The 23,200-nt window shown below is 48.9% G+C and overlaps 1 protein-coding gene across 11 annotated transcripts in view; it reads right to left on the minus strand.

Moving 5' to 3' along the window:
- The window catches only part of GRN (granulin precursor), a 1,328,618-nt gene that overhangs the window by 933,203 nt on the left and 372,215 nt on the right, over positions 1-23,200 (minus strand). For all 11 annotated transcript variants that reach the window (XM_086923912.1, XM_086923907.1, XM_086923905.1 and 8 more), the window contains one exon: positions 9,821-9,905. In XM_086923912.1, the coding sequence (XP_086780038.1) occupies positions 9,821-9,905 (85 nt within the window). The remainder of the gene's footprint in view (positions 1-9,820; positions 9,906-23,200) is intronic.

The following is a 23,200-nucleotide window of genomic DNA, read 5'->3' on the forward strand; positions in this document are numbered from 1 at the left end:
GGGACTGAGTGATGATCCTTGAGGCACGCCGCAGATGACTTCAGAGGCCTCGGACTTGAATGGAGGAAGGCGGACTCTCTGGGTTCTTCCGGTGAGGAACGAGGTGATCCATTCAAGTGCTTTTCCTTGGATTCCGATGTTATTGAGGCGTTGTAGAAGGGTGCTGTGGCAGACTGTGTCGAATGCTGCAGAGAGGTCGAGGAGGATGAGGGCGACTGTGTCTCCATTGTCCAGTAGAGTACGAATGTCGTCTGTTGCTGCGATGAGGGCGGTTTCTGTGCTGTGTTTAGCTCGGAAGCCAGATTGTGAGGGGTCAAGTGATTTGTTGGCTTCGAGGAAGTCGGCGAGCTGGTTGTTGACGGCTTTCTCGATGACTTTGGCCGGGAATGGGAGAAGCGAGATGGGGCGGTAATTTTTGAGTTCGGTGGGGTCCGCTGTGGGTTTTTTCAGAAGGGCGGTGAGTTCAGCGTGTTTCCAGCTTTCCGGGAAGGTGGCGGAGTTGAAGGAGCAGTTGATGACGTCTCGGAGGTGCGGAGCTATGACGGAATCAGCTTTGTTGAAGATGTGGTGAGGGCATGGGTCTGTGGGGGATCCAGAGTGGATGGAATTCATCAGGCGGATGGTGTCCTCAGTGGAGATTGGGTTCCAGGCTTTAAGGGTGTTAACGGGGGGAGGATGGTCAGCTGATGGAAGGGTGGGTTGGTTTCCAGGTTGGTTGTCGAAGCTGTTGTGGATGTCAGCAATCTTGTTGTGGAAAAAAGAGGCTAGGGAGTCGCAGAGGGTTTGGGAGGGGGTGATGTCGTTAGAGTTGGCCGAGGGGTTGGAAAATTCCTTGACGATGTTGAACAGTTCCTTGCTGTTGTGGGCGTTGTTGTCAAGTCGATCTTTGAATGCTGTTTTCTTGGCTTTTCGGATCATTTGGTGGTGAGTGCGGATGGCGCTTTTGAAGGCGTCCTTGCTGGTGGATGGGTCCTTTTTCCAGGCATTTTCAAGGGAGCGGCACAGTTTTTTGGACTTCTTGAGGTCGTCGTTGAACCATGAGGCCTTCTTGTTGCCAAGTTTGTGTTGACGTTTTTTCAGTGGTGCTAAGTTGTCTGCGGTGTTGGATAACCAAAGGGTGAGGTTGGAGGCGGCTTCGTTGGTGTTAGAGGAGAGGGCTGGGGAGGTTTGAAGGAGCGATGTGGAGATCTGCTCTGTGGTGATTTTGTTCCAGTTTCTTTGTAGAGTTGGTTGTAGGTGGATGATGGGTTTCGGCATGTTGTAGGTGAAGTGAACGCAGCTGTGGTCAGTCCAGAGGAGATCCGTAGTGTGGCTGAAGGAGACATGGTTGCTGGAGGTGAAGATGGGGTCGAGGGTGTGGCCTGCGATGTGGGTGGGGGAAGTGACCAGTTGTTTAAGTCCGAGGTTGGCGAGGTTGTCCAAGAGGGTGGCGGTGTTGCGGTCGTTGATATTTTCAAGGTGAAAGTTGAGGTCTCCCAGAAGGATGTATTCTTTGGAGGGGAGTGCGTGTGGAGTGATGAAGTCCGTGATGTCTTCACTGAATTTTGCGCGGGGTCCTGGTGGTCTGTAGAGGAGGGTGCCTCTGAGTGTGGTCTTGGGGTCGATGTGGATCTGGAAGTGAAGGTGTTCGGAGTTGGCGAGGTTGGCGTCAGAACTGGTTGAAATGCGGATTGATTTCTTATGGACGATAGCGATTCGACCTCCTGTATGGTCGGTGCGGTCCTTGTGTGTGATCTTATAGTCATCAGGGATAGCGATGGCGATGTCAGGGGCGGAGGAAGCGTTCATCCATGTTTCCGTTAGGAAGGCGACGTCCGGAGAAATGGTGTCTAGTAGGTTCCATAGGTCAATGGCGTGTCTGTGGACCGAGCGGGTGTTGAGAAGGATGCATTCTAGGTGGTTGGGGTCGGGGATCTGTGTTGTGGTCGTAGCGGAGATGTTGTTGGTGCCGCTGAATTTGCAAGAGTAGCATGAGAACGGTCCATGGGTGCGTCCAGGAGCGGCTTGGACGCAGGTGGGGGCGCGACCGGGGTTAAGGGCTAGGAGGGTGGCGGCATCATAGGTGACGCGGGCGGGCTGGGTAGCGCGAGGGGCAGGGGGTCTGGCGCTGGGCGCGGTCCAGGCGCGGACGGGCGTAGACGGGCTTACCTTTGGCGCACCTTCGGCGCGGGTTGGGCGCGGACGCTGCGCGTAAACGCTGCGCGCGGGAACTACTGTCATATATGGATAGTGGAAGGGGAGGGGCGAGGGCGTCTTAGCTGGGAGGCGGGCGGGCTGGGTAGAAGCACAACAACAACAAAATGGAGGGCGCTTGGGGGAATGCGCTTTACAGGTCGGCAAGTCGCGCTGGTAGACAGTGAAGTAAGCAATGCAGTGAACAGAGCGCAGACCGAGCAATGTAAAATACACCAACAGTGAAAAATCACAGCGGAAAATGGAGCGCACAGCAGGCAATGCAAATTACATTAGCAGTGAAATAATAACAGCGGAAAATAGAGCGCACAGCAGGCAATGCAAAACACATTAACAATGAAATAATAACAGCGGAAAATAGGGCGCACAGCAGGCAATGCAAAACACATTAACAATGAAATAATAACAGCGGAAAATAGGGCGCACAGCAGGCAATGCAGAGGACACAGATTGAGGAAGGAAGCGCTAAGCAACGATACCGCTGCTCAAGGGAGCGACCACTCAGCTGGCAAGCGTCGAGTGAGTCACAGCGCTTCCAGGTAACGGAGCGCTGAAGTAGTCTGTGGGAGGGCGTCTTAGCTGGGAGGCGGGGCGGGCTGGGTAGAAGCACAACAACAACAAAATGGAGGGCGCTTGGGGGAATGCGCTTTACAGGTCGGCAAGTCGCGCTGGTAGACAGTGAAGTAAGCAATGCAGTGAACAGAGCGCAGACCGAGCAATGTAAAATACACCAACAGTGAAAAATCACAGCGGAAAATGGAGCGCACAGCAGGCAATGCAAATTACATTAGCAGTGAAATAATAACAGCGGAAAATAGAGCGCACAGCAGGCAATGCAAAACACATTAACAATGAAATAATAACAGCGGAAAATAGGGCGCACAGCAGGCAATGCAAAACACATTAACAATGAAATAATAACAGCGGAAAATAGGGCGCACAGCAGGCAATGCAGAGGACACAGATTGAGGAAGGAAGCGCTAAGCAACGATACCGCTGCTCAAGGGAGCGACCACTCAGCTGGCAAGCGTCGAGTGAGTCACAGCGCTTCCAGGTAACGGAGCGCTGAAGTAGTCTGTGGGAGGGCGTCTTAGCTGGGAGGCGGGGCGGGCTGGGTAGAAGCACAACAACAACAAAATGGAGGGCGCTTGGGGGAATGCGCTTTACAGGTCGGCAAGTCGCGCTGGTAGACAGTGAAGTAAGCAATGCAGTGAACAGAGCGCAGACCGAGCAATGTAAAATACACCAACAGTGAAAAATCACAGCGGAAAATGGAGCGCACAGCAGGCAATGCAAATTACATTAGCAGTGAAATAATAACAGCGGAAAATAGAGCGCACAGCAGGCAATGCAAAACACATTAACAATGAAATAATAACAGCGGAAAATAGGGCGCACAGCAGGCAATGCAAAACACATTAACAATGAAATAATAACAGCGGAAAATAGGGCGCACAGCAGGCAATGCAGAGGACACAGATTGAGGAAGGAAGCGCTAAGCAACGATACCGCTGCTCAAGGGAGCGACCACTCAGCTGGCAAGCGTCGAGTGAGTCACAGCGCTTCCAGGTAACTGAGCGCTGAAGTAGTCTGTGGGAGGGCGTCTTAGCTGGGAGGCGGGGCGGGCTGGGTAGAAGCACAACAACAACAAAATGGAGGGCGCTTGGGGGAATGCGCTTTACAGGTCGGCAAGTCGCGCTGGTAGACAGTGAAGTAAGCAATGCAGTGAACAGAGCGCAGACCGAGCAATGTAAAATACACCAACAGTGAAAAATCACAGCGGAAAATGGAGCGCACAGCAGGCAATGCAAATTACATTAGCAGTGAAATAATAACAGCGGAAAATAGAGCGCACAGCAGGCAATGCAAAACACATTAACAATGAAATAATAACAGCGGAAAATAGGGCGCACAGCAGGCAATGCAAAACACATTAACAATGAAATAATAACAGCGGAAAATAGGGCGCACAGCAGGCAATGCAGAGGACACAGATTGAGGAAGGAAGCGCTAAGCAACGATACCGCTGCTCAAGGGAGCGACCACTCAGCTGGCTTGGACCAAGTGCCCAGAAGAACGTCCGACAAGGCCTCATTAAACGGCAGCAGAGGCTCAGCCAAGCTTGCCAGCGGTTTAAGGACCTCAGTGAGGAGGTTAGTCCTCACGGCCGCGACGGAGAGCTTAAGGCCCAAGGCCTTGGCAGCCCGCGTCAGCACCACACTATAGGCAGCCCCCTCCTCCGTAGCCACGGTAGGAGGGGAGACAAAACCAGCGTCTGGCGAAGTGTCCAGACCACTGGCCTCCCCTAGCTCACCTGCCCAATCCTGAGAAGACTGGCACTCATGTGCCAGAGGGTCCTCGGACTCCTCCCAATCCTCCTCGCCACCCATCTCCTGATACTCAGGGTCAAAGAATGGGGCTGGGTTGTAGAAGTAAAAATCACCTAGCAGCGTCGAATACAGCGCCGGACCCGAATCGAGGGTAGGACCGGGGACGACGTCGTCCTGTGACGGCGAGGTCGTAAGATGGACCGGCGACGATCCAGCGGGGCCTTGCGGCGTCTGGACCGAAGTCGCCAATGGCGCCAGGGTCGAAGCACCCTGCCCGCTTGGGGACAGAGTCGGGCCGCTTGGCGTGAGCGACCTCATGGCCATGAGGCAGGCCTCGATCTCCTCCGGCGTTGGGTTCTGCCCAGGGACCGGCGGGTATGGAGCAGGCCGTGACGCCAGCGGCTCAGGCGGAGCCGCGTGGGCAGTGTCGCCCGAACCCCCGGCCGCGTCGCGCAAGTATCGGGGGTAGTCAGAAGAGCGATGTCGCCTCTTCGACTTCTTGTGCCCCTTACCGGAGGACTTCGAGCCCGAGGACTGATGACTACTCCCAGAACTGTGGTGACTCCGGCCCCGCGACCGGTCCCTCAACCTCCTTCCGCACCGGTACCTCCAGCTGCGCGGGCCGACTAACGGAGCTCGAGTCGCTTGTGGGACCGCTCCAGTCTAGCTTTAGACGTCAGGGCCCGGCAGTCGGAGCAGGACTTGTCGTGGTCGGGGCCCAGACAGTGAAGGCACCGGCGATGGGGGTCGGTAACCGACATCAGTCGGCTGTAATCGACGCAGGGTTTGAAACCGGGCATCCCTACTGGCACCGTCTGAGTCGAGTGACTTCGAAAAATGATCAAAAAATTATCGAAAAAGTTAGTCAAAAAATTGACTAAGGGTACTACTTTTTCCCGATCGGCGCTTGCTGGCGCGCAAAAAAAAAAAGAACTGACGTCAGCGCGCGACGGCGGTGTCTAAGTACTCCGGTGACATCATCCCGGTGCCAACGACGGACGCGGAGCTGCAGAGGACGCCTACCGACGCGCAAGGGTACTGCTACGCAAAAGTTTCCAGATCCAGTCTGACGCCTGGGGATTTTCGAAGGAAAGGAATTCTAAGGTAAGGAATCTAATACTAACCGATTTCTTTCAGATAAAAGAGCATTACTTGGGTCAACACATTTTTTACTTTTAACGGATACTACTAACCTCATCCTCAGAATAGATACAAAAGCACTACCTTACCCCTCCCACAGGTAGACGGTCTACAGAGTGGTCTGACAAGGTTACTTTGCCTCCTCAGTCCTGTAGGGTTTTCTGGTCCAGACTCCCAAGGCAGTTGTGCTTCATGAACACATGGCAGATGTCCAAAGCTAGTATTCTTCATACCAATGTTGCTGTAGCAGTTCCATGCTGGTAAAATGAACCCACAGCCCGTAAGGGGGTTGCTTCTTAGCCAGTTAATAGCACGTTTTGATGCAGAGGGCAGTACACCTTTTACATCACATTTCCTTTATTCCCGCCAGATAGCCCTACAAAGAGCTGGTTATCCACACAAAGGTCTTATGTGATCCATATATAGGCTCACCACCCTTTCTATCATTCAGCCAATAGAGCCGCTCCTCTTTCAAGAGGTGAGATTTTCTGCAAAACATAAGAGTAATGGTCTAAAGCGACAATTGATCAGGGGTAAAAGGTAGTGTATGGCAGAAGCACAAAAACACCTGCAGTTCATTCACAAGGTGTACTAAGGTGTTGGCAATTAAGACCGTCTTGGGCATCTACAATAAGCTGTTTATCATTACATGAGGAATGTTAAGGCTAGGTTCGGATCCTATTGTGGAATGACAAATAGCTTCAGGAGAAACAGTAAAGATTTGAGAGGATAGGTCAAGCAAACAAAAAGGCCAGAAAGGTCAATAAATAGCCTTTACTGCACCTATTGTGAGGCTTTATTGGAAGAACAAACGTGACCACATACTAAAGTTTTGCCTGTAAAGGGTTGGTGTCCAGCACCACATCAGTTACCAAATTTCTCTCAGTGGTCTGTGTAGATGAATTCCATGGAAGGGTGTCTGCCCCACAAGGAAGACTACTATCTTGGCTGACAAATCGAACGCATGTAACTGCCTCCGCTCAATCTCCATGCATGGAGGTGTAGGTTTCGGTGGTTTTGGGGCAGGACCCTGCCCTATTGCTGATGCAGGAGGTTCTCATGACGATGTAGTCAGTTTTACAGACAAATGCCAAGTAGTTCTTGGTACCATACTCTCATGGCCAACTCCAGGACGACCAAGATGCCATGGGCTCAGTCCATCATAATTTTCCTCAGATCTCCAGGCAGGAGAGAGCGGTGGAAACAGACAAGAGCACTGTGTCCCATTTCATATAGGATGCATCACCTAGAAAGTGCCCTGAGGGATACCTGAAAGCGCAAAAGTTTGAACACTTCACATGAGACTAGCAAACTAATCTAGCCAGAAGTTACTCCATTGGTCAAAGACACCGTGCACCACCTCAGGATGGAGATGCAACTCTTACCCACAAATGCTAATGTCCACTGTTCTGACATTCAGGAATCTCCCTAAATGATTGGCTACCAGAGGCAGACTACAAAAATATAAAATAACCTAGCCATAGCCTAAATACAAGTGCTAAAGTGTACTCCAAATTGCTCCACATGAACTAAAACTGGCTAATGCAAACTCCTAGTTGAAATCCCTGTAGCTGCAACCAAACACAAATTAAATATTAATGCCACTTGCCCATTCGTCTGCTTATTAACAGGTGAGATCTCAAATCCTAAAGGTAGGTGAAAAACAAGATACTGGACCTAAATAAAAGAATTTAACTCTGCCGAATAACTGGACTCTCATAACTTTTAATGTAAATCACAAATGTTGTGCACAGAGGCCCAGTAACTTAAGTAGTGCTCAGGCCAGTGCTTAATTTGTGCCGGTGCTTAGCACCGGCACTTAATTATTAGGGCCGGGTCTACAGTACAGTGAAGTCACACAAGCACCGCATGTGGTCAGTAATTGATAATTAGCACTGCCACTGGCACAGAGAGCGTGTTGTGTGCTGCTGTAAACGTCCGTACATAAGTGCTGCTCAGCTGCTGTCACTTTACCATCATGTCAAGAACTTCACTCACTGAATGGTGACCTTGACGTGACTGGTGCAGTGACTGACTCGTCCCCGAATCAGTTTCGGTTCTTCAGTCAGGGCCAGGCTCAGCAAATCTGAGGGGGTTGGGGCTGTGCGCGGCAAGCAGCGTGCGCAGATTGTTTCACATTGCTGCGCGCGCATTTGCTGCTTTGCCACACCCCACCCCAGCATACACGCACTGCCTGGCCTGCCTCAGGCTCACCACCACCACCGTCGCGCCACCAGGTGAAGCATGGCCCTGGGGTAGTAGTCCGGCTGCAGCGGGCGGCCTAATCATAATGAGTAAACTTAAAAATAAAGCTGGCGCTGCGCAGGTGAGGCAGGGCCTGGCAGGCGCCATGATTATATATTTTTTTTATACTTATTGATGCAGTAGTGACTGTCTCTGATCAGGATGAGTGGCTGCGGGCCCCCGGCCCTTAAGTTTGATGATGTCTGACTCATGTTACGCAGTTGAGGCAGCGGGCCGGCCCAAGCTGCCTGGATGATGGATTCAGTGTCGGTTCCGCAAATCTCCGGGGTTGCATTCGGAATCGTGGCCATTGACCATTCATGTTCAGGCCTTCACGGGGTGAAGTGGCAGACAGGGCCTGGCAGCAGGGCCGAGTACTGAGCAGGCTACATTTGTTAAAAAAAATAAAGCTGCGCAGCAGCCTAAGTAAGGATGCAGGCTTTGTCTGCACTAGCACTGTGACCGCAGTGAATATGTGCCAGTTTGGCAGTATTTTCTTATTTTAAAAGCAGCTGCTGCCGAGGTCCTGGGCTCCAGTAATATTCAGGCATAAATTAAAATATCACGATAAGAGAACTCTGGTGATAAATCGTATTCCTGGAGAGAGACAGGAGTTTTGTCTGTGGAAGTTGTGACTGCTTGAAAGGCGGTACAGCGTTATTATATACCTACCTGCTGCAAAGAATGTTTACCATGCAAATCAAAAAGCGCATATAATGTAAAATAGGTCAGTGTGTGTTACTGCTTCTGTCAGAGAGATCCTTTTTGTTATTTGCAGTGTGTAAGTTAAAATCCTATCTGAGAACAGCACAAGTCTGTCATCAAAGAGCTGCATGCAAACAGCAATTTATATATGAGAGCTATATGTTTTTTGGCCCAATCTTTCATTATCCTAATCTTGCAAAAAGTGTTAATTTGGGTAGAAAATAAATCAATTCTTATTGAAGAGAACCCCGACCAATGCTGTCATGTTTTAAATTCTGAATTTGCGCTTTTCCAGACTTCGAACTCTTAAAATATATTGCCTACAATGACAATCATGGATGACATGTGACTCCTATACCTTGTAGTCCTCTCTGATGTAACATTCCATTTATACTGATTTACACACGTAGTATTGTATCTATGCAATGTGTGAATGATGCAAAGTGCTCTGACACCTTACATTGGTATGAGAGGCGCTATAAAACTAAATTAATTGATGACAGTGATTATGGAGACTTGAAGCCAAGGGCAGTGTTAAAGGGTGGTACTGAGGGAATGTGTGTGAGGGGTGGTCATTGGGGGGCGCCAAAATGCACTTTTGAATTAATTGTTTTCAAAATGTTCACAGGCAGGGAAACCTCCTATCAAAACCTTACTATGAGGAAGGCTCCTTTGCTGAAATTCAGATATATTACATCTGACTTTTAACAGTGCCAGTTGAAGATGTGGGTGGAGCTAATATAGTAAGTGGGCGGAGCCAGTGGAGGAAGTGGGTGGGGCCAGAGAAAAGTAGGTGTGGCCTCTGACAAACATTTCAGCACCTGCACTTCATATTTTACAAATTAAGCACTGGCTCAGGCCCAGCATCCAGGAACACAGGACGACCCCCTACAGCATGATACTTTTCGGCATGTATAGAATACATTTGTCTTTTAAAAAAAAAATACATTTCTTCATTTTTAAGTAGAGAAAAAGACAGTCACGATACAGCAGTACAAAAACACGTATTGCTATGAACAACTCATAAAAAATCATAAAACGTATTCATTTCACCAAAAATATTCTTGACCTTTGAATATCTGACTTCACTATTTTGTACATTTCCCCATGAGCTAGTGATCAGTACTTTCAGTGTTAACGTAGTTTGCTGGATTTAATAATCATTTTACTATCTCACAATAAATAGCAGGTTTAGCAGCTCAACATACCTGGGTGTTTGAGACACGACCTCCCATCACTGCTACACAAGAAATCTCGGGGACAGCAATGCTTTCCATCGTCGCAAGACACTGCCTACCAAACAAGAACAAATTACATTGGTAGGTAAAATGAGCAGAGAAGGAAAAACCAACAAAGTTCTTCGAATTATTGAATAAGGAAATGTTGCCACATGAGTAACATTGTATATGTATTAAGTATTTATAGAACGCACTGTGACCAGACTGGTATCCTGGCACTAATTTTGCTAAAGTCATGATAAAAGGCAGGATGAGGGAAGAAGAAACATGGAGAAGAGGGCAGCTGTCCTCCTAATTAATGTTATTTTAGGATAAGCCAGGTTTTTGGGCTTTCCTCAACTTGAACAAATCAGTCTGAGATCTTAGTTGAGATGGTAAATTATTCCAAATCTGCACAGCTTAAATAGAAAAGGCACGTCGTCCTTCATCAGTTTACCATCATGTGAATCTACATTAAATTCATGAACACCAATACCAGAGCATAGAAAAAAAAATAATATTAGCATGTTTCCTTTATTAAAAAAAACAAAGTAGACATTTATAAAAAAAATATTAAAATGTTAAAACTATACTAAAAAAAAACACTGATTAATTTGTTGTTAAAAACGAAAAATGAATTTAAACTGTCCCCATAGGCGTATTAGCTATGTAAGAATGATATGAAATAGGAACTTTGCCTTAAGTTTTTTCTACTTTTGCCTATTTTCCCTTCTCGTGTTGGTGGTTGCTCCCTTTTATGCCTCTTTAGGATTCTCTTCTCGCCTACCTCCCCACTGATCAGCATTCGAGACAGCTACTCATGGCAAGTAGCTCTCTAGAAATAGGTACATAAACAAATAACACTTGGACATACAGTCCAGTTAGACTGTCCACCAAAAGACAGAGGGTCTAAAATTAATAAGTCTACTTCAATTGTAATGAAGATTGCCTAATTACTTTATTTTGCATCATGGAATCTTCAGTTATATCCATAAACACTTGAATGAAAAGCAAATTGACGAAGGGAAGTAGTTAAGGGGTAGCTTGTGACTCAGCCAGTTAAAGATTTAACACAAGGCCTAGTACAATAGGCTATTCAAGATGGGTCTGCCAGCGAATAATAGAAGTCTGAAGTGTGAGGAGGGAGAATTGACTTTCCTATGCACAATCTGGGAATATTCAGGTTTAAGGGAATGAAATCTGGATGGAGCTATTTAACACTAATAAAACATAATGCTCAATTCATATTTCTAGGTATAACAAACGTTCTATTCAAGATTAGGTTCACAATTTTCTAATTGGAAGCCAGCTGTGAAGCAAAGTATGAGAATCCAACATCCACTGGGACTGAAACTCCAGTCTATTTCCCTTAAAATCCCTTCTACAGAAAGGTTGATAACGAACATAAAAGCTAGACTTTTTACACTTACAAAAGGACAAATTACTTATCTTTGGTAATGTTCTTTCTTGTGAATACTTTAACTGCAGATTGCTCACCTTCAGAATATCTCCATAAGCCAGATGGATCTCGAAAATTTCAACAGAAGTACTCATGCATGCCAACTGGCCAATGGTGTGGCTCCACGAAAGCTTCTTACTTCCCGGAATTGACTGTGCACAAGGATGCTGCGTATATACATCTCCTCTCAAACATCAGATTTGTGAATTTTTACCTTTCCGCACTCTTAGACAAGGGGAGCAAACAACTGTTGGCAACACTAAGCTGCCTCTAACTTGGAACCTACGTAATGTCAAAGAGGTCACTCCACAGAACAGAGAGGTAGGAGGGGTGTGCTGTGCAATGGAGTATTCACCAGAAGGAACGTTAGAGGTTAAATACATTGTTCTCCTAATGGGCTCCCAGGACTGTAGATTTCTCACCTTCAGAACAGAAACCAAACCTTGATTTGGGAGGAAACATGTTACAACTGGTGATTTAAACAGGAATAGTTGGTAAGTTAACACGGAAAGGACCAATGGGTAATCTTTCAGTGTGCCTGCTTCAAGGCCTTGCTGGGCAAAGGAACAAGCAAAAGAAAATTGAAAAGTTTGGCTTGTGAGTAATCAATATTTTGGGCTCCACACCAGGCAATACATTTTCCCAGTGCCCAGCATAGAGGGACTTTGTTGGCAGGTGTCTGGCAATGAGGATTACCCCGGTCAGCAATTCAAATCCATTCATCTGCAACCATTCAATTTCCACGCATGCAGGTTTAAGTTGTGGGGATTCAGATGAAGAATACAGCACTTTTGCTGAAACAGGTGGTGTTCACAAAGTGAACGGCAACGTACACACTAAGAAGCTCGGGGTACCATACCACCCTCAAACCCCCCCCCCTCCCCAACCTCCCCTTCCCCCCCCCCCATCACCCCTCCCTCCCCCATCACCCCTCTCCCCCCTCCACATACACCATGCAGTCTCTGGGGTCTATGGCAGACGGGATCTGAGCTGAAGTAAATATTTCAAGTTACAATGTGTATTTTGATTTTGTTCTTTTGCAGAAAAGAATTCCAGGATAAGCCAGGGGCCTCATCTTTTTGGGTATGACAAAGTGATGTGCATAGCATCATTTGCCTTTCTCAGAGTCTGGTAACAGTACGATGGCACCCTTGGAAACAAAAAGACTTGCTGCCTCAGGACTGTCCAGTGCTTCTCTAAATTTTGCTCTGGTGCAAGAAGAATTGAAGGCAGAGCTTGGCACCCTTCAATGATCTTGTAGGGTTATCTTTCCGATGTGATTATCTCTAGCCGTGAAGGCAATGCTGTACCCTGCCCCCAACTAGCTGGACAGGAGTCACGGAGGATAAATTAAAGCACCTTTGTAGATGCCGCAGCAGGAGAAGGAGGAAGAACACAATGATCTGCCTTCCCCCATGTATTGTCTGAAGGTGCAGTATCCCTGGCTCGGAAAGCACTGGACTGTTGAATCATTGGCTGAGAAGGCTGACACTAACCATAAGCCAGAACTCTATAATAACCTCCTAATCTCCTAAATTGATGGGATAATTGTTTCGCTGAAGTCAATAACCCCCACACAGCGAACACAAGTTTGTCTTTACACCTCTCCAGTGCAGAGTTGTTTTTCCACAAAATGTCTGAACCTATCAAAGGGCATACCCATTAGAGACGCCTCCCCATCACCAGAAAATCCGGTCAACCTCATTTATGTGTGCCTCCTGAGCGTTATAGTTACTTCAGCTAACTATAACTCGCGCGCCCGCAATGCACTGCTGATGACTTCACATATTACATCACTCATGACATGGAGTTATAGTTAGCTGAAGTAACTATAACGGGGGAATTTCATTGGTTTTATATGAGTAAAATATCCAGCTAACTATAACATGTGTCAAACCTATGGTTTTTTCAGTGAATTTTATAGGTTTTGTAAATGCTACTTCCTAACTATAACGTGTAAAACCTATGGTTTTTCAGTGAATTTCATAGGTTTTTTAAATGCAACTTCCTAACTATAACGTGTTTAAAACCTATGGTTTTTTCAGTGAATTTCAAAGGTTTTTTAATTGCTAATTCCTAACTATACCGTGTGTTGTACAATTGTGGTCGAATGTGTGCATGGTTTCATCTCTCTTGATATACGATGGACGTCGGCTGTTTGATGTACAACAATCCTTTAACCCCTCCCACGCTTATGACGGAACCACTCCGTCATAGCCCTCGGGTGGGCTGCGCTGGTGACGGAGTGGTTCCGTAATGGCCCGCCCGGCACGCCTGCGCGGCGCTGATTTCACGCCTGCGCTGACGTTCTGAAGAACGGGCGGGGCCATGACGGAACCAGATGCGTCACGTTGTAAATAGCCCGCCCCATGGCGCATCTTTTGCACCGTCGCTGCGTCACAAAAGTGACGAAACGGCGGCGCAAAACAGGTGTAAGGGGATTTTAAATCTGCCCCAAGGTGTCTAAAGGTAGGGTAGTGAGTTAAGGGAAATTAAAAATTATGGGAAGAGCAGTATGGAAAAGAAAGTAAAGGAGGAGGAGTGACAGAAGGGGAGTGAGGATGGACATAAGGAAGGAGAGTAAGGGACAAAGATTCGCGCCTGCGCTGACGATCTGAAGAGCGGGCGGGGCCATGACGGAACCAGATGCGTCACATAGTAAATAGCTTGCACCATGGCGCATCTTTTGCACCGCCACTGCGTCACAAAAGTGACGAAACGGCGGCGCAAAACAGGTGTAAGGGGATTTTAAATCTGCCCCAAGGTGTCTAAAGGTAGGGTAGTGAGTTAAGGGAAATTAAAAATTATGGGAAGAGCAGTATGGAAAAGAAAGTAAAGGAGGAGGAGTGACAGAAGGGGAGTGAGGATGGACATAAGGAAGGAGAGTAAGGGACAAAGATTCGCGCCTGCGCTGACGATCTGAAGAGCGGGCGGGGCCATGACGGAACCAGATGCGTCACATAGTAAATAGCTTGCACCATGGCGCATCTTTTGCACCGCCACTGCGTCACAAAAGTGACGCAACGGCGGCGCAAAACAGGTGTAAGGGGCTTGTAAATCTGCCCCAAGGTGTCTAAAGGTAGGGTAGTGAGTTAAGGGAAATTAAAAATATGGGAAGAGCAGTATGGAAAAGAAAGTAAAGGAGGAGGAGTGACAGAAGGGGAGTGAGGATGGACATATGTAAGGAGAGTAAAGGACAAAGAGAGATACATAGAGTAGGGTAAGGGGAATGAAGGTAAAATAAATGGAAAGATGGTGAGGGAAGGGGATTGGAGGATGATAAAAGGGAGGTAAGTGACCCCTAAGGCAAAAAAACATTTTTTTTTTGGGACAATCATGTCTAGCTCAAATCTTGCCAGAATCTATTGCAAAATAAGCCGCACTCAACACGAGGAACATTTAGTAGAATGTCTTTAATGGGACGCAAACAGACGCGTTTCGGCTTGTAGCCTTCGTCGGTGTTAACTTTATCAAGGTTGAAATTTCCTGGTGCAGTGATCGTTACATCCAGTTATATCATTGACAGAGAGAAGTTCACGTTCAGAGATTTATATAGCGCACTACTCACCCAGAGGGTCTCAAGGAGCTTGGGGGAGGGGGGTGCTTTTACTTAGCGAATATCCAAGTTTTTAGTTGCTTTCTGAAGGAGAGGTGGTTCTGATTAAGGCGGAGGTGGGTGGGGAGAGAGTTCCAGGTCTTGGCCGCTAAGTAGGTGGATGGATCTATGGATGCGCGGAATTGCTGCGAGGGCTTGATTGGACGATCGTAGTTGGCGGGTGGGGGAATAGAAGGACAGTCTTGTGTTGAGGCATTCGGGTCCAAGGTCGTATAGGGCTTTGTGTGCATGGGTGAGGAGTCGAAATGTTATTCTCTTGTTGACGGGGAGTCAATGGAGGTCTTTCAGGTGAGCGGAAATGTGACCTTGACGAGGGATGTCCAGTATTAGTCTGGCTGAGGCGTTTTGGATGCGTTGGAGTTTTTTCTGTAGTTTGGCTGTGGTTCCGGCGTAAAGGGTGTTGCCGTAGTCCAGTCGGCTTGTGACCAGTGCGTGGGTGACCGTCTTTCTTGTTTCGGTGGGGATGAGCATGCGTAGGATGTTGAAGCAGGATGATGAGACGGCGTTGGCTTGTCTGGTCATCGAGAGGGAGGAGTCCACGATGAAGCCCAGGCTACGTGCGTGATCCGTAGGAATGGGTGCGGTTCCCAGGGCCGGTGGCCACCAAGAGTCGTCCCAGGCAGAGGTGGATGAACCTAGGATGAGGACTTCCGTTTTGTCAGAGTTCAGTTTTAGACGGCTGTTCTTCATCCATTCGGCTACTTCTTTCATTTCTTCGTGTAAGTTGGTTTTGGCTGTGTTTGGGTCTTTGGTGAGGGAGAGGATCAGCTGGGTGTCGTCTGCGTAGGAGATGATGTTGAGGTTGTGTTGGCGCGCGATGGTTGCGAGGGGACTCATGTATACGTTGAAGAGGGTGGGACAGAGATGATCCTTGTGGTACGCCGCAGATGACTTCGGTGGCCTCTGATCTGAAAGGGGGGAGGCGGACTCTCTGGGTTCTTCCAGCGAGGAACGAGATGATCCAGTCCAATGCTTTTCCTTGTATTCCGACGTTGCTGAGGCGTTGTATGAGGGTGCTATGACAGACTGTGTCGAAGGCTGCGGAGAGGTCGAGTAGGAGGAGGGCGACTGTTTCTCCGTTGTCCAGTAGGGTACGAATGTCGTCTGTTGCTGCGATGAGGGCGGTTTCGGTGCGGTGTTTGGCTCGGAAGCCGGATTGTGAGGGGTCGAGGGATTTGTTGGATTCGAGGAAGGCGGCGAGCTGACTGTTGACGGCTTTCTCAATGACTTTGGCAGGGAATGGGAGGAGCGAGATGGGGCGGTAGTTCTTAAGTGCAGTGGGGTCTGCTGTGGGTTTCTTAAGAAGAGCGCTGAGTTCGGCATGTTTCCAGCTTTCCGGGAAGGTAGCGGAGTTGAAGGAGCAGTTGATGACATCGCGGAGATGGGGTGCGATGATCGAGTCTGCTGTGTTGAAAATGTGGTGGGGACATGGGTCGGTTGGCGATCCTGAGTGGATGGAGTTCATCAGGCGGATGGTGTCTTCGGTGGTGATTGGGTTCCAGGCGTAAAGGTTGTTGGAGTGCGGTTTTGGTTTGGGGGTGGGTGAAGAGGGTTGGTCTTCGGACTGGTTTTTGAAGCGGTTATGTATGTCGGCGATTTTATTGTGGAAGAATGAGGATAGAGAGTCGCAGAGTTCTTGGGAGGGAGTGATGTCGTTGGTGCCGGCGGTGGGGTTGGTGAATTCTTTGACGATGTTGAATAGTTCCTTGCTGTTTTGGGCATTGTTGTCAAGTCGATCCTTGAATGCTGATTTCTTGGTGGATCTGATGAGTTGGTGGTGTTTGCGGGTGGCGTTTTTGAAGGAGGCCAGGTTGTCAGTGGTTGGGTTTTTTCTCTAGACTTTCTCGAGGGTACGACAGAGCTTCTTGGGTTTCTTAAGGTCGTCGTTTGCTGCCCTGCTTGATTTGGTGGTTTTTTAAGGGTGCTAGTTCATCGGCGCAGTGGGTGATACATTGTGTGATGATGGTGGCTGCTTGGTTTGGGTCCGATGATTTGGCAGGAGGGTTTTGGTGAAGCGATGTGAAGAGCTGGTCGGTGGTAATTTTGTTCCAGTTTCTTGTGGAGAAGTGTGGCTCAGGGGTTAGAGGCGGCAGACCCGGAAGCTGAGATCGGCCCTGGACCAGGGTTCAATTCCCCGCCTCGGCGGGTCTTGGGCTAAAAAAATTCCACGGTCTCGATAATTCTCGCTCCGGTGCCTTCTCGACTCACGGGTTCACGCTCTGCGACTCTGGGCAATAGCTTGCTTAATCTCCACAACGGCCCCTCGCGGCGGGATGCCTGGCTTTCACCTTGTGGATACCCTGCCGGGGCCTCTCACAGGGGAATACCAGGACGGGTTCCCTAAGCAAGCGCCAGGATGCCCTTTGGGTGACAGGTTGCGCTATATAAGTACACCTACATTTACATTTTACATTTACATTTACATTTACATTTACATTTCTTCGGGGAATAGGTTGTGGGTCGTGGTCTTTTTGTAGTTGAAGTGAACGCAGCTGTGGTCCGTCCAATGGAGAGCTGTGGTGTGATTGAAGGAGATGTGCTTGCTGGAGGTGAATATAGGATCGAGCGTGTGTCCGGCAAGGTGAGTGGGGGTGTCAACAAGTTGAGTCCGAGATTGACCAGGATGTCCAGAAGGTTGGTGGTATTGCTGTCGTTTTTCTTTTCCAGGTGAAAGTTGAGGTCTCCCAGTAAGATGTAGTTCTCGGAGGGGAGGGCATATGGGCTGATGAAGTCAGTGATGTCTTTGCTGAATTGTGTACGGGGTCCTAGTGGTCTGTAGATGAGGGTGCCTCTGAGTGTGGTCTTGGGGTCGGTGTGGATCTGGAAGTGAAGGTGTTCGGCGGTAGCGAGGATATCGTCAGAATTGGTAGTGATGCGGATGGTGTTTTTATGGACGATGGCGATACCTCCTCCTGTTTGATTGGTGCGGTCCTTTCGGATGATCTTGTAGCCATCTGGAATGGCTATGGCGATGTCGGGCGCTGATGAGGCGTTCATCCATGTTTCAGTGAGAAAGGCGACGTCCGGCGATGTGGTGTCGAGTAGGTTCCAAAGTTCAATGGCATGTTTGTGGACCGAGCGGGTGTTGAGCAGGATGCACTTCAGGTGGTTAGTGTTGGAGTTCTGTGTGGAGTCTGTGGATTTGGTGTGGATCCTGGTGCAGTCGAATTTGCAGGAGTGGCAGGTGAAGGGTCCATGGGTTTGACCTGGGGCGGCTTGGTTGCAGTTTGGGAATCGGCCGGGATTAAGTGCGGAGAGGGTTGCGACGTCGTACATTAAGCGGGTGGAGAGGGTTTTGCGGGGGCCAGGGGGTCTGGCGCTGGGCGCGGTCCAGGCGCAGACGGGCGTAGACTGGCTTACCTTTGGCGCACCTTCGGCGCGCATGGGGCGCGGCCGCTGCGAGTAAAGGCATCTGTCATATGTAGATAGTGGAGGGGGGAGGGGCGAGGGAGGGTCCGCTGGGAGGCGGGAGCGGGGTGGAGAGAGGGGCTGGGAGGCAGAACAAAAAAATGGTGGCAGCAAAAGGCAAAAGCGAAACACAAGCAGGGCTCTGGTAATGTAAACAATGCGAGCTTTGCAGTAAGCGCGACGAGATAGTCAATCACCAATCAAAATATGCAAAGTGGGCTATGCGCTATAGCGCTACGCTACTACTCAGGCGCTATTAGATTTTAATGATTAAAAACGCTATCAGAGGGAGCAGAGCAACTTAATGGCAGCCAAGATTAGTGAAGCGCTACGATATCAGCAAAGCACAATAACTTAATGGCAGCCAAGAACAGTGAAGCGCTACGAAATCAGCAGAGCACAATAACTTAATGGCAGCCAACAGCAGTGAAGCGCTACGATACCAGTTCCAGGGAGCGTGGGGAGCGACCGCTTCTGAGCCAGTCAGGACAGTCACAGCGCAGGATCAGGCGGGTCAATCAATCAAGGCATTTATATAGCGCACTACTCACCCAGAGGGTCTCAAGGCGCTGGGGGAGGGGGGTCCACTACTGCTCGAACAGCCAGGTCTTGAGTTGCTTCCTGAAGGCGAGGTGGTCCTGGGTCAGGCGGAGGTGGGTCAGGAGGGAGTTCCATGTCTTGGCGGCGAGGTAGGAGAAGGACCGTCCCCCTGTGGTGGCTCTTCGGATGCGGGGGAAGGCGGCGAGGGCGTGGCCGGTCGATCGAAGCTGGCGTTTGGGAGCGTAGAAGTTGAGGCGGCTGTTGAGGTATCCTGGGCCTTGGTTGTGTAGGGCTTTGTGTGCGTGGGTGAGGAGTCGGAAGGTGATTCTCTTGTTGACCGGGAGCCAGTGCAGCTCTCTCAGGTGTCCGGATATGTGGCTGCGACGGGTGATGTCCAGGATGAGTCGTGCTGAGGCGTTCTGGATCCGCTGGAGTCTCTTCTGGAGTTTGGCGGTGGTTCCGGCGAAGAGGGAGTTGCTGTAGTCCAGCCGGCTGGTGACGAGGGCCTGGGTGACCGTCTTCCTGGTCTCGGTGGGGATCCACCGGAAGATCTTGCGTAGCATGCGCAGGATGTTGAAGCACGACGAGGAGACGGCGTTGACTTGTCTGGTCATGGAGAGGGAGGAGTCCAGGATGAAGCCCAGGTTGCGTGCGTGGTCTGTTGGTTTGGGTGCGCTGCCTAGGGCGGGGGGCCACCAGGAGTCGTCCCAGGCGGAGGGTGAGGATCCCAGGATGAGGACTTCCGTCTCGTCCGAGTTCAGTTTCAGGCGGCTGTTCTTCATCCATTCGGCTACCTTTTTCATCCCTTCGTGAAGGTTGGCTCTGGCGGTGGCGGGGTCGTTGGTGAGGGAGAGAATCAGCTGGGTGTCGTCGGCGTAGGAGAGGATGTTGAGGTTGTGCTGGCGTGCGATGTCTGCGAGGGGGCTCATGTAGACGTTGAAGAGGGTTGGACTGAGCGAGGAGCCTTGAGGAACACCGCAGATGACTTCGGTGGCTTCAGATCTGAAAGGGGGGAGGCGGACTCTGTGTCCTTTCGGCAAGGAAGGAGATAATCCACTCCAGTGCCTTCTCCTGGATTCCGACGTTGCTGAGTCGCTGCACTAGTGTACGGTGGCAGACCGTGTCGAAGGCCGCGGAGAGGTCTAGGAGGATGAGGGCTGCTGTTTCTCCGTTGTCAAGCAGTGCTCGGATGTCATCGGTGGCTGCGATCAGGGCGGTCTCGGTGCTGTGGTTGGCCCGGAAGCCGGACTGCGAGAGGTCGAGGGATCCGTTTGTCTCGAGGAAGGCGGCCAGCTGCATGTTGACGGTCTTCTCGATGACTTTAGCAGGAAACGGGAGCAGCGAGATGTAGCGGTAGTTCTTGAGGTCGGTGGGGTCGGCTGATGGCTTCTTTAGTAGAGCGCCGAGTTCGGTGTGCTTCCAGCTCTCCAGGAAGGTAGCGGTGTCGAAGGAGGTGTTGATGATGTCCCGCAGGTGGGGTGCGATGACAGCGTCGGCCTTGTTGAAGACGTGGTGAGGACAGGGGTCGGTAGGAGATCCGGAGTGGATGGAGTTCATCGTGCGGACGGTGTCTTCGGTGGTGATCGGGGTCCAGGCGCGGAGGGTGGTGGTGGGGGGCGGTGGTTCGGTCGTGGTGTGCGTTGGTTGAGTGCTGAAGCTGTTGTGTATGTCCGCGATCTTGTTGTGGAATTAGGAGGCAAGGGAGTTGCAGAGGTCTTGCGAAGGGTTGATGTCGTTTCCGGCGTTAGGGTTGGAGAGCTCTTTAACGATGTTGAAGAGTTCCTTGCTGTTGTGTGCATTGTTGTCCAGTCGTTCCTTGAACGCGGTTTTCTTGGTGGCGTGGATGAGTTGGTGGTGTTTTCGGGTGGCGAGCTTGAGGGCAGTCATGTTGTCCGGTGTTGGGTCTCTGCGCTATGTTCTCTCGAGGGATCGGCAGTTCTTCTTGGAGCTCTTGAGTTCGTCGGTGAACCACGGGGCTTTCTTGCTACCGGGTCTGCTAGGCGGGATCTTTAGAGGGGCGAGGTCTTCTGCTCAGTCGCGGGTCAGTCCTGTACTATCAGTGGGAGGGAGGGTCAGCTGGGAGGCGGGAGCGGGGTGGAGAGAGGGGCTGGGAGGCAGAACAACAACATGGTGGCAGCAAAAAGCAAAAGCGAAACACAAGCAGGGCTCTGGTAATGTAAACAATGCAAGCTTTGCAGTAAGCGATATGAGATAGTCAATCACCAATCAAAATGTGCAAAGTGAACAACAGATATAATGATGCACAAATTAAGACAGTTTAGTCACTAACCCATGCACTCAGTGAGACACATTTAATCACTCACTCACTCATGCACCTACTAAATCCTTCATCCAGACACTTGTACATCCACTCATTCTTCAATATGTAAGACATATTTTAACTTTACAGAAACAGACAGTCACTGGATGATGTCATCAGTGATGTCACTGACCATGTCATGAATGATGTAATATGTGACATCATCAGCAGTGGATTGCGGGTGCGCGATATATAGTTATTGCAACTAACTATATATGCGAATTTCTATGGTTTTGTGCGAGTAAATTAAGGTTTTGTAAATGCTAATCCCTAACTATATATGGTCTATAACCAATGGCTTTTTCAGTGAATTTTCAAGGTTTTGTAAATGCTAATCCCCAACTATATATGGTCTATAACCTATGGTTTTTTCAGTGAATTTCAATGGTTTTTTAATAGCAAATATCAAAAGCTGTAAAATGTATTCTTCTTTTACGCCCTCCTTGCATACATTATACCTGACGCAGGTATAATGTGGCGCAGGGTTTTAAAAAGTGACCCATCTATCTAGATGCGTCACTTTTTAAATATAGCGCAACGAGGTGCATTTTTTTACACCGCTGGTGCGATGCATCACTTTTCTGTGCGCACTCCTTACAACATTCCAGATGTGTTATATTTAATGTATGACGAATCATGTCGCAAGGAGTTACTTTCTCCTCTCATACCTTTCTGTTCTTTCTTACTCATTCTCCTTTCAATTATCAATGCACTTTATTTCACTTACTCTTTTTCATTTTTTTAAGAATATAGCTCTTTGATGAGAATTGGAGGTAGTTCTGAAAAGAGCTTTTGGTTTTCTTCTTTTTCAAAACTGGAACAAAAACAGGGAATGGAAACTGCTCAACAGGAGCAAGAAAAAAAAAAAATTAGGGGTGGGAAGGGCAGCGATGGTTCTCCAATGCTCGAACCATAAGCTGGACACTTTGCTCCCCATAGGTGAGGAGTTTATTTGCAGTATCTGCATCTGACGACCCCATGGTTAAATGCAGCTTGAATGTTTGGCACCTGCTCCTGTGATTGCTCCCTCCCAGAAGAAGTTGCTCCTCCGGTTGATGTAGAGGCCCCATCTTTGGGAACCTCTTGTGCCAGAGCCCTGACACTTTCCCTGGCAAAATTCTGGGGGTGCTTCCTCTCCACATGCCGGATCATTGTAAAGTTCCCAAAAGAGTACTTTTTCAAAGGATTACCACGAGACAGCTCTTCTTTGCAGATCCTGCACTGTACTTTTGGAGCATTAACCTTTTTTAGTCCAGGTGGGATTATAAAAAATGTCCAAATGAAATGCTCCTTAACTTTTCGTTGAGGGGGCTGTTCATTGATGAATTCATTGGAGTCATCCTCACTGCTGGATTGTCTGGCAGCCATTGAAAAACCAAGAAATATCCTGGAGCAAAAAGGCAGGTCTTTCAGTCACAAAAGTGAAAGAAGAAGTGAAGGAAATGGGTGGGGATTTCATTCTTTGTAAAAAAAAACTGTTAGCAACCAATGAAAAGTGTTATTTTAAGGTCACATGACCCGACGCGCTTACGCTGCGCGCTCAGGAGCGATTCCGGGTGCGTTTACGCGGCGCGAACATAGGCGCTTCCGGGGCGCAAACGCACAAACGCGGCGCGAACGTAGGTGCTTCCGAGGGCGCTTACGTTGCGTGCCGAAGTGACGTCAACAAACTTTTACGGAAATGCATAATTATTTTCCTTATCTCTACTGATATATTTTTTTTTAATGTAAATTTCAGCACAAAAAAGGAAGGAGAACAGAACGTTTCCTTTGAAAATTGCCCTAGAGATGAACAATGAGAAAATCATTGAACGCATTGACTTGAAATTCATGGACGAATCACGAGACCAAGAACTTCTACAATGTGTAGAATCTGTGGATTTGTTACTTCATTATGAGGACGATAAAATGTGGGAAGTTATGTTCACTCAACAAGAGGACATTTCGGACAGTCAAATATTAGACCGTCTATTAAATATTGAAAAAGAATCAGAAAAATCAGAAGAATACATTTATATTTAATAATCA

Source organism: Lissotriton vulgaris, chromosome 5 (genome assembly GCF_964263255.1).
Source record: "Lissotriton vulgaris chromosome 5, aLisVul1.2, whole genome shotgun sequence".
NCBI classification, from domain to species: Eukaryota; Metazoa; Chordata; class Amphibia; order Caudata; family Salamandridae; genus Lissotriton; species Lissotriton vulgaris.